The 12,468-nt window shown below is 35.3% G+C and overlaps 1 protein-coding gene across 1 annotated transcript in view; it reads right to left on the bottom strand.

Annotated features, from left to right (window-relative positions):
• Positions 1-12,468, bottom strand: part of LOC113229229 — a 60,006-nt gene that overhangs the window by 3,149 nt on the left and 44,389 nt on the right. The window contains exons 2-3 of the mRNA XM_026462757.1: positions 3,955-4,160; positions 18-153 (exon numbers count right to left, since the gene is read on the bottom strand). Of these exons, the coding sequence (XP_026318542.1) occupies positions 18-153; positions 3,955-4,160 (342 nt within the window). The remainder of the gene's footprint in view (positions 1-17; positions 154-3,954; positions 4,161-12,468) is intronic.

Genomic DNA, 12,468 nt, shown 5'->3' with positions numbered 1-12,468 from the left:
TGGTGTGGTGCACTTACAATAAATTTCCATAAGAGCTTCGGCTTGCGCTGAGTGGAACGATGGAGCCTCTTCGGAGACTTCGCAGCGGTAGAGTCCTCGAGACCTTAGAGTTAGATCCCGCAGGTGTACTCGACGGGCGCTGGATTTGTCTAACTGTTAATTTAAAAATTACTTATGATGATCCTCATTATCATCATCAACACATTCATTCTACTGCCGAGTATGGACCTATGGAGAGAGTTTAAGCATAGTATAATAAGACAAGTAGGGTAACTACACTCAAACGTAGCAGCGCGGCTTGTATGTGTGCACGCCCACCGCCCGTCTTATACAAATGCACACATTCGCATAATCTCGTGGTGCACTCACGTTACATAGCACAGGTCGTCTCACGCGGTGTTTAAAAAATCATATCAAATTGTAAACGTGTTTATTGTTATTTTTATAGTAGTTTGAATAACAATAGCTCAAATTCAGAATTGTTCAGCATTTTAGTTCTATTTCATAATCATAAATAAATAAATAAAAAATAAAAAGACATTTATTTATGTTTTGTGGATAAACAAATATAAGCGAACAATAATGTGAATAAAAGTGTGTGTAAATAAAAAGAACAGTAATGTGGACAAAAAGGGTAAAGACTCAACATACGCCAGAAATGAGATACCAATCCGCGATTCTGGTATAAAAAAAATCAATACGTAAGTACTGCCTTTGAAACAAAGGTCATAATTAATTAACATTGTGGCTTGTATGTGTATGTATGTATCTCAGTTTTCTCATCTTCAACTTGCCTGAGCCCCGGTGATGTAGGTTTATCTTTTTTGACGTATTAGGAGCTGTTTACGATAGCTTCATAGGTGTACGTTATGTATGTGCAAAGTGCACAAACAATTTTTCTCACATTTTTGTGTTTATTCGTTATAAAATGCACCTAAGAAAATTTTGTCATTTAAACAGCGTAAATTTACTAGAGGAATGCACGTCCTCTCACTTCGAGAGTTACGTAGGAAGTGATGATAGAACGAACCAACGTAAAACTAGTGGAAGGAAAAGGAATTCGAGAATGATTCAAAATTTTAAAAGCAAGTGGTCAGGAACATGTAAAGAGGGTTTTTAAAAATATTTGTTTACAACCTGTAGGTACGACTAGAATAATGTGACAACCCTACGTTCCGTGCGAAATGTAGGCATTGATGCGTCAAATAGGCGGGAATTTCTTGTCTTATTATACTACGGTTTAGATCATAGTCTAGCGCGCTAGCCCAATGAAGTTAAGGAATTTAGACGTTTTCCTAGGGTTGTGAACTTTCTATTACAAGCAGATTTCATACGATGTTTTTCCCTCATCATTAGTAAGAGGTATTGCAACCGAACATTCACAAATGCGTACAATTTAGAAATAAAAAGTCATAGGTACATGGCGTCATAAGGATTCGAAACGTCGACCTTTCAATTGAGAAATAACCAGTCTCCCTCGGGACTACCACTGCTATTCTTTCGTATTCATGGTCGACAAGTAAAACATTAAGTATCTAAGTGCAAACCCATTCTGAGGTTTAGATTTTAGATGATAATGCTTTAGTCGTATAACATTAGATGTAGAATGCTCCTTGTGAAAGAGACCGTCCAGGGAAGTGCTGCCATCTTACCTATTTCGGCAGTCAAGCAGTAATGTAAGCATAAAGGCGTTCCCATTACTTCGTGACGACAGATAGTCGTGCAATTTAAAGTGTCGTGGCTCGTATATTTAAATCAATTTGTTCACATGTAGTACTACATGATTACCTGTCGTTCGTGACTTTTTTTGACGTTACGAAGACAGACTGTCAAGACAATGAGGAGAGCTAGAACGACAGTCTGTCGTCACGATAAAAATGTGACGACAGGTATGATTATCTGTCGTCACATTTTTATCGTGTAGCTGATCGCAGCTACTATTGTCGTCACGTTATATTCATCTCCATCTCCTCCTCTTCTAGACTCCTTTTCCGCCTTTTTTAAAAAGTAATACATTATTAAAAATTCATCTTCATCTATTTTCATTTCACACGGGTACGAACACTACTGACTTCTAAAAGAGACGACTGCTGTGCGTCAAACGATTCTATCGTACAAACGACAAGGCGGCTACCGTGAACCGATAAATTGTCATCACTGTCCATCCTATATGTCTAGCTGCTCCCAAACAGATAGACACGACAGTCGTTCGGCGATAAAAAATGCACGACACCAGCTACGACAGACGCCTAACGATAATTAAAACGTTACGACATAATGGGAACGCGCCCTTACTGTGATCTGGTTTTGAAGGGTAAGAGTGCTGGTGAAATTATAGGCACATGGAACTTGGCAACTTAGGTCTCAAGGTGGCAGGCTCAAATCGTTGGCGTAGGTTATCTAAGGTTGTACAGGATGCCACCAAAGGTGGATTACTACAACTATTTGGTTTATTCCTTTATGCAAACGCGAACATGCAATCGATTTTGTAGTATTTGCTTTGAGTTAGTGGATAATTAAAATGAAATAAATGTTAATATTTTTTCTTCAATTTCCTTACAGTAAATACACAGTATGACCCTTAAGCGCCCAGTTACACGAGGCGAAAGTTTTTGCGCGCCCGCCGCGCGGCGACTGCTCAGTTACTACGCCTTCATGTACATTAATGGCGAATCTGAATTGTATTTACTAGGCAACAACATTTAAATTACTCTGAATAATACAACCGCGTGGTCGCCGCGTTGACCAAATTCAAGCCTAGCTCGCGTGCCCGAGGCGCTCATTTAAGTTAAAACGTAAAAACTAAATAAATAGAGCGTATTTTGCCATGACATGACGACATGATGGCATGCTAATCGCGGCGGCAACGCGGACTCCGCACGATTAGCGCGATGAAATCCGTGTCGAATAAACGTGCCATAAGGATTTGCGAATTTTTTAGGCGTAATTCCACCCATCAATATGTAATACTTTTATCTCTGGAATCCCGAAAAAAAATCTTTATAAAGTTGTGTATAACATATAAATTTGTATCGAGTATTTATTTTACATTAGTATGATTACATGTGCTTTTTTTTACTTTTTTGTTGGGTAAAATCACCCACTGAATATCTTAGCATTTACAAAAGTTTCTAAATGTAATGAATAAAAATAATATTATATTTTTTCGTTTTTATTTTATACATACATTAATAAATTAGACCACAGACCACATAAATGTCAATTACACTTTAAATCGTTAAATTGAGTAAACACTATTATTCATTCTGTAAAGCAGAACCTACTGAGAAAAATGAGAAAGGAATTTAAGTAGTTGCGCTTTGCAAATAAATATTTATTGAACTGTGAATCCAATCACTTGTAGTATCTGTACTATAACAAGTCATCCAATAAATGTCTTCGATTTCTCATTTCTCGATTTTAGTTTCTGATATCTAAATGAGTTCGTGGTGTTTAATTCTGTTTCTTCTTTAAATAGTGAATAGACTCAGGTGTTAAATTACGGAAATCCATGTTAATAAATGTGGAATAAGAATAGAATAAAACATAATAGAAAATGTAATAACATAAAAAAGAGAAAAACAGAATTCGACTTCACTAAAAAAAACCAATCGTATGCTACTATGCATGCTTCGCCGAATAGGTCACCACCTCAGCATATGCGGGGCACAGTGTACCCCGTGCGATCCCGGAGTTCGTGGAGTAAATTTACATCCGTTTTTATTTGTTCCTACTAATAATTTAAAATAACATGTCAACTGTTCTTCATCTGGTATATAGTCGTTACTTTTTCATAAATACTCTGTGACATCAGAGTAAAAATTTTAATTTTTAATATAATCCACAGACTCAGAAATAATTACAAAATCGATTGTGTTTGAGTGGACACAGATTAGGTTTAGATAGTTATACGTATAAATAGGTGTAGACAAGTATAATTACGTATGTACTCACATCAACCTTAACTCCATCCAATCTGTGTGCATGCTGCGGTGGTATCAGCTTCGGCATGTATCGATAGAACTCTTCATTGTCCCTGTACCACTTGACGGAGTATAGTCGACCTCCTTCCAAATCGTAGTCGCAGGTCAATGTTGCTGACTCCCCTCTCTGTTTGAGACTTGGTACTGATGTGCCGACTATTCGAAGGCAGATTGATACTAGAAATACATTACATGTGTTTATTCACTTCAAATCTGTTAGTACATGTGTGTTTCAGGAACATTTAAAGCCTAAATTATTTATTATAAGACCAAAGTTGTGTATAAAAAAGTGCTTGTTAAAAAAAAACAAGCAAATAACTTGCGTGAAGTTTTAAATATTGAAATATTTAGACGTTGTTACCTTTCTTTACATTCTTGAAGATAGCTCAAGATATGTGCAAAATTAGGTACGTATGTGAAGTTAGTTGATAGGGCTACAACAATGTGCATTTTGTGAAAAGAGAATAGAATTTTCAATAACATTTTAAGAATGTATAATATTTTATTTACATGTTTGTTGCATGTAGTAGCAGTAGAGCTCCTTGTGAAAGAGTTCGTCCAGGGAAGGACTGCCGCCTTACCTATTTCTATCACCAAGCAGTAATGTCACCATTACTGTGTTCCGATTTGGAAGGGTAAGGGTGCTGGTGAAATTACAGGCACATGAGACTTGTCAACTTTTGTCTCAGGGTGACTGGTGCAGTTGTAGTTCTCCTCAGATCTTTGCGATTTAACGCTCTGAATGGCACTGTAACTGTTATGGACAGGCGTGTAGCTTACCATCAGGCGCACGACTTGTTCGTCCCGCAGTGACGTGATATTATATTAAAAAAAAATTATAATGTAGTTAGTCGATAGTACGACTAGTTACAATATTATATAGAGTACAGGCAAGCTAAACAAAATAATCACAATATATTTTATTAAAAAAAACAAGGTAGTTTACCTTTACTTTTACCAACATACTTACTAATAATGTTACTAAATGAGATACCACTATTGTGCATAATATAATGTAAGTTCTTTTAAAATAAATCATCATCTTTCTAATCCGATATCAATATTTTCATCATTATTTCAAGCTCTCTGCCTCTCCACATAAAAGTAATGTTAGTTATTCAGACAGAATTAATACCCATGTCGTTATATCAATCTACAATTCTTTCTTACAAATAACTTCGTATAGACTGTATTCGCTTTGCAATTTAGTCCTGCTGATATGCAAAGGAACACTGCCAATATGTAAGTCGGTATATAGTATTGCAACTATTAGATTGTATCTTTTATTCCATCGTTATTTGTAAATAATAAAATATTATAAATAATACATCTACATTTTTAAAGTATTAGAAAACGTAAAAGTTCGTTTTAAAACACGACAGTTTTCAAAAATGTAATGTTTATTCACTGAAAATACCCACCTTTTACGACAATGAGAATACAATAACAAAGAAACACAGCGCGCATTATGCTTCACGTTTGTTAAAACGTTCATAAGCTGCATTGTATAACGTTACACACGTAAATTTTCATTATTTTTTACAATTATTTAAAAAGTATGTCAATTTTTTATACTCTTTTCTCTTACATCCAAACTTTTAACACTTCAATAAATGAAAAGAAAATATATTTAAATTACAATCACAAACCCGAACTTGAATTTAATTGCCCCAAACTTCGAGGTTCCTTTACTTTAGTAGGCGAGTGTAACGTAGCGCGAATCGTATGCAACTGTTGCTACAACACGTTCCGTAGCTTGGCGTACCTAGAAGTGCTACGGTTATAGCTACGAGATATAGTCTACGGAGTGCGGTTGTATTGTTAAACACTGTGCTTTATTTACATATTATTTACATGTCAATAAATCACAGCGCTGAGAATTACTAAGGGAATAAAGTGGTGTCTATTACACTGCTAAGTAAGAGTGACTGTTAGATATTCTTTTGTTGTTGAAATTAATTAAGAGCGTGTTTCTTGATTTTGGAAAGTATTAAAATAATTTAATTTTGTTAAATTAAATATGCACTACGATCTGTAAATGTAATCGCATAATGAATTTTGATAGCTTATATTAATTTAACAATAGCTCAACGTACCTACCGAGATAGCCGTCCCTTACCTGATTGGGTAATTAGTACGAGAAATTGAAAAATATTTATGTACAATATGTAATTCAGAATTACCATCGATCTCCCGAGGATTTGGAGTGCACTAAAGGAGCCTGTTACGACATTGCGTCGAGGCTCCCTGTATTCCCTGTACGTCTGCAGTCGTGCGAGTTTATACGAGTAAATATTGCATTGTTTGAAAGTGATCTTTGATCGAAAAATAGTTTTATTATAAAAAAAAATTAAGTTATTTCGTATTAAGGATCTGTTTGTAGACTTGAATTGTAAGCCACAATATTAGAAGTCGCCTAACTTTATGAACGGTGGTTCCAGTATATTATTCATATAATGTATAACAAAACTCTGTAACTCTGTCTTCAAATTACGGAATAAAAAATATATTATAGTATTTTAGTTGAAACTGTTGATGGTCCACAAAAAAATAATGAGTTGAAATAAAACTATTTTTCCTGATTTAAATCGCGTTTATTTGTTTATTCAAACAAACCGACGTTTCGGGCCCTATACAGGTCCTGGTCCAGGTCTGTCCATGGGACCTGATCGATTTAAAGCCGGAAAAATAGTTTCATTTCCTATATCTTTTAAGTGTTTTTTAGAATATTCTAACAGACAGTTTTATATGGTTACCATGCCGGACTGCCACGCAGAGGTCCCAGGTTCGATTCCCGGACTGGAAGAAATACTTGTATGGCCTACATTTATATCTCTCGTGAGTTTGGGTGTAATTTGTGGTTGTCTGTATGTGTGTCCATGTGTTCATTTCGTATGTGTAACAATCGCGAAAACCTAAGAACTCGATATGAGTTGAAAGAACTTTCTTATAATTTACATTGTTTGATAAACAGTAGATCTCCGGTAGGAACTATTATTGATAAGTATTAGTGTTGAATATTCAAGTCAAAACTGATACTGAAAATTATACTGAATATTTAAATAATAATAATAATAACGCACGCACTCAACATAGCCCCGCACTAGGGAAACCCTGTGCCGCGGGTGCCATGGACACACACATAGACAACCACAAATTACACCCAAACTCACGAGAGATATAAATGTAGGCCATACACATATTTCTCCCGGCCTGGGAATCGAACCCAGGACTTCTGCATGGCAGTACGGCATGGTAACCGTTCGGCCACAGAGGCAGTTGAATACTTAAATATATCTAGAGAGGATACTTCGAAAAAAGTTACCACGTTTTGATGCCATTTATTTCGTAAATTGAGAATATTCCACTTGGTCGAGTTCGTCATTGCTAAAGTTCGTGTCCCTTAAAAGGTTATCGTAGCATATACGAGCTGTTTCCATATCATTCACTTTTCGGCTTCTCTCGAGTTGAAACAGAAAGACCGGTGAGGACGGTTACTTAGCTACACACATAGTGAAGCATTCTGTTGCAAGGCTGTACTTTGCCCATGACATTTGATCTGGCGAGTTTGTCGGGCTGCCACCGGGTATGGCAAAGAATATTACAGACACGAATACAAGGAAAAGTTTTTTTTTTAATTTTCAATTTCTCGAGTTTAATTGCCTCCGTGGCCGGACAGTTACAAATACCTAAAAGGTATTATTTATTTTCAAGTAATCGTCTAAATATACCTTTAAAACCATGTTTATACAAATTATATCATATTTCTTCGAGCATTATTGGCACATTGATAGATGCCGTGGCAATGGGACCTGCCCAAAACATTGGTTTGTATAAAATACAAATATAAGTATATTACGAAATTTAATCCGAAAAAAAACTTTTTTTATGATTCCAAGTGACGAAACGAACACGTCGTGTGTTTGTCGGTATGTCTGTCTGTCTATAGCAGTTGCAGTACCGCTCAGAGCTTTAAATTGTAAAGACCTGAGGGGCACTGCCATCACATTCGTCACTCTGAGACACGTGTAACTGTAATTTCACCAGCACCCATAACCCTTTAAAATCGAGACGCAGTAATGCAAGCATTACTGCTTAGCGGCAGAAATAATTAAGGCGTCAGTACGCTGGACGAACTCTTTCACAAAAAGCTTTACTGTTACTAAAACGTATAATTTCCAATGTGTAACAATCTCGAAAACCTAAGAACTCTTTAAAGCTATTGATTTTAGTGTTCAATCATACATATTCTCATAACTCTACAAACAGTATTGATATTATATATTACAGCAGCCTTTGATCTAGGCATTAAAACAAAAAAAAAAAGAAATAACAAATGTAATATAGAAAGGCAATCACGCATTTAATTAAACGCTTGAAAAACGCAGCTGTTGCGACTGAGTGCGTAAATTACATAGCGCATATCGGACGAGTCGCTCGCGATATGGAACGAATATATTTTAAATATGTTCTGGGCAGCGAGATTATAAGTTGCATTTCTAGATTGGAATTTCCGTCATTAAGTAGGAATTATGTTGATCATTATTTTCATTGGAACGAGTTTAGGTTTTGTACATTTCAAGTGTGAAATGTAAAAGTGAAAGGTTTGATGAGGTCGAAGATGGACCACACACACCTTAATAAATCTATTACCTTTCGCCTGTCGACAGGCAAGGATTTCCACTCGAGATATATCATTATACGATGTATAATTATATAGTGATAATATTATGTAACGTTGTATTTACAAAGCGTGATAAATTAAGAGAGTGTGATTTATCAATCACAGTGTAGTTATTCAACTAAAGCAAGTGACAAACAGTGTGTGAAAATAGTTTTAAAAGTGAGATTATTGCCACCTTAACCTATTTCTGCCGCCGAGCAATAATGTTAACATTACTGCATTCCAGTTTTGAAGGGTAAGGGTGTTAGTAAAATTTCAGGCAAATGGGACTTGTTAACTTATGTCTCAGCGTGACGGGCGCAGTGGCAGTGTCCCTAAGATCTTTGCGATTTTAAGTTCTGAGTGGCACTGCAACTGTTATGGATAGGCGTGTTGCTCACCAGGCGCATGACTTGTTCGTCCCGTCACTTGGTATTATATAAAAAAAGATATTAATGCCTAATGTTTTTCTTATCATTTCGCGGCAAAGCTTAGACAATTTTCTAATTAAATTGTTAAATTAATTTTCACAATATATTATTATTTTTCCACATATTTTTTAAACAATTAGTTTCTCCAATATTGTTGCTTAGATTGCATCCGTTGCGCCACCAAGGCAGCAACTACTTAATTTTTTTATATACTCCACAGTTCAAATATATAATACTTCCTTCTGAAATTGAAGTTGAACGTTTTATTAATCCCATCTCTAGAGGGCGGGGCAATGTCCGACCAGGCACCGCATAATAAGCTGTTTACGTAAATCTCACTTCCGATGAATGTATAATGCAATCAACGAATGATAATGCATAGTCACTTCATCCTCATTGATTTGTTTTAATGCCTGTTTTAATGTCTTCCCTCGCTATCGATTATATATTTTAAAATTTAAATAAATTGCTCTTTCGCTGCGTGTCAATTTCTATCTGAGTGCCTATTCTATGTTTTTGATTGAAAAGGAAGAGAACTGTATAATCAACCAGCAAAGAGGATTTAAGGTCCCTTGATTGGCAATGAATTTTGGACTACTGAAACGCCTAGATGAATAATTTTAGCAATTTGTTAAATAGAAGCATAATAAGCTCCTTTAAATGCTAAGGCGCTTGTTGTTACACTTAAGTTACGAAGGCTGTGTCTCATCTTTTGCTCTTTCTTCTTTCAAAAACTGTGAAATTCTGAACGGAAGTCATTTAGTGGTCGGTCTGATTTTCTAAGTAGTTATTCACAATAATCTCAAAAAGTACAGCTTTGTGTATGTTGGTTCAAGTCTCTACTTCCTAGTATAATATACTATAGATCGTAGGTAGTCTACGTAGTCAGTAACTCAGGAAGTTAATACTACATAACACATTGTGAAGGTCCATAATAAAAATAATCTACGGCTTTTCTACGGTCGAAAGTCGAAAACTCAATGCCAAGATCTATAACAGACTCGGTTAAATCGACCTGTAGCTCAGTTGGAAGAGCGATGGTGCTGAATCTCGTGGTCGCAGGTAAAATACATGTTCATAAAAAGTGACATCAACGTCAGCTTGTGGTAATTGGAAAGTTACCGGCTGAGTAAGAAGGTTTATAAAATCTCTCACAGATGTCGCTTAAGGCGTCGAAAGTCAAAAACTCAATGCAAAGATCTATAACAGAAATACAGAAGAATTTCGTCGACTCGATTAACTCAACCTGTAGCTCAGTTGGAAGAGCAATTTGGACAGAATCCCGTGGTCGCAGGGTCGAGTCCTGTTGGGTCGATGGAATTTTTCTTCATGTTCGATCTTTGTATTTAATAATTACAGCAAACTTGTGGAGTTATTTCAGAAAAGTAAATATAACCTAATAATAAGCACTAGAGAGTCCTATTAACTTTTTAATATGTGCGTGAAGCCTCGTTTGTATCTACTTTAACCTTTATGTTATTATTTACGTATAAGTTATTAGTTAGAGAAGGAGGATGCTTCGATGGTTTGGCCATGTAGAAATAATGTTGATAGATTGACAGCACAAATTTATACAGCAAATGTGGATGCAGGCGTGGGGCGACGTTGACCTCGGCGAACATGTCTCAATCAGATTGAGGATGTCCTTAAAAAAAGGCCTGGTTAAAAGTACCAAGAATAATGACCATCTATGAAGAGATCGGTGGGAGTGGAGGAGGTGGGGGAGGTTTGTCAGGAGCGTAAGTGGAGGTCCATAGTCTGTTCTTATCCGGTAGGAAACAGGCACGATATGTATATATGTATGTAAGTTATTAGAAAGATAAAGGCATTAGCATTATTCTATATTTACAATCATTTCACTAACAAAACGTTCCAACTCGTTATACCACTACTACATAAGAACACTTCGTGAATTGACACTTACGCCTTCAATTAGACAAACGTTTTGGAATATTTGTAGTTACAATCTAATTGTAGACATAGATTTACCTACATTCAGAAGTACAGGATGTTATAAAAAATACGACTGAAATATTTTGACTGGGTGACTGTACTCATAATACAGAGCAACATTCTCTAAGAACCTCACTTTGAATTAGCGAATTCTTTTTTCATTTATTCATATCAGACAACATAGTCCATAGTTATACTAAAATATAGAATTAAGTCGTATTAGTAATTAAATTACATATTGGTTACATTAATTATATTTGTAGTTACATCAATGAAATTTTAAATAATGTGTAAATAAATTAAATAAGGTCAATTCATGTAATCAAAATTTAAAATAAAATTAAAATGAAATTACAATTAACTAAATTCATGGTACATAATAGTGGCACCTTTTGTTTAAGTGTACCATACTACAATGGTTTAATCGGTAAGTGTAATCAGGCCTGCCAGCTGTCATGGTCAAGATGCTGTTGGCGTTGGCCTGCTCTCTGCGCACAAAGATGTGTGTCTCTTACGCATTGTTGCAATTTGGATGGTTATTATATTTTGCGCAGTCGTTATATTAGTATTTCATAGGGGAACATTGTTTAGTATGAAGTATCCTTAATTTTAAATTGATCGCTTAAGTTACGCATCACAAAGTAACTGTACTATACTGTGGCATGTGGATGTGCGTACGGTGTAAACATAGCATAAACAAGCCTACTATTACACTGGTAACCGGGCACGAAGTTCAATTAAAGTTGGCTCATTAAACGAGGCCTCACGCGCTACCTAAGAGACCTTAATTAGTTGGACACACGAAACATGTTGAGATCGTTCGAATAGATCGGCTAATAGAGAATTAGTATTAATTAAAATGTTTTGTTAACGTCTTAATAGAACTCTAAAATTAGTTTAAGACCCTTTGCTGAGAGAACATCCATAATTCGGATACAAACACAAAATTTATAATGTCGCCTTTGTGGTCCAAATATAACAATAAAATTAAAGTCGTTTTCGAAGTAACTCCAAATCCAGACATTAAACAATTTTTCACGAAGTAGGCTTCTAGGGAGATGATCTAAAGGTTATAAATTTGACTATTTCACATGTGATTTGTTAACCTATGAAACAAAGTTTATTTAACGTATAAAATTGTTAACCTATAAAATGCTTCAACATGTGTGTAATTATTTATAATAAATTACGAAACGCAATAAAATTGTTACAAGAACATACTTTTAAATTACAATTAACAAAATGGCTTTTTGACCCATTGCTTCTATAGTAATAAAGAATACTTAGAATTTACAAATTCATTATATTAATTTGAAACTATAGAGACGAAACATGAAATCCAATTAATATTTGCACATTTGCTTGATCAGGTTGAATACAACGTACCCAGTTTTATTTAAGACCTGTGTAATTACTGTATTCTAGCAAAAATTAGAAA

Source organism: Hyposmocoma kahamanoa, unplaced genomic scaffold, assembly GCF_003589595.1.
Source record: "Hyposmocoma kahamanoa isolate Upper Pololo Valley unplaced genomic scaffold, ASM358959v1 296, whole genome shotgun sequence".
Taxonomy (NCBI): Eukaryota; Metazoa; Arthropoda; class Insecta; order Lepidoptera; family Cosmopterigidae; genus Hyposmocoma; species Hyposmocoma kahamanoa.
Note: the sequence above shows the minus strand (reverse complement) of the source record. Positions and strands in the feature narration are given on the sequence as shown.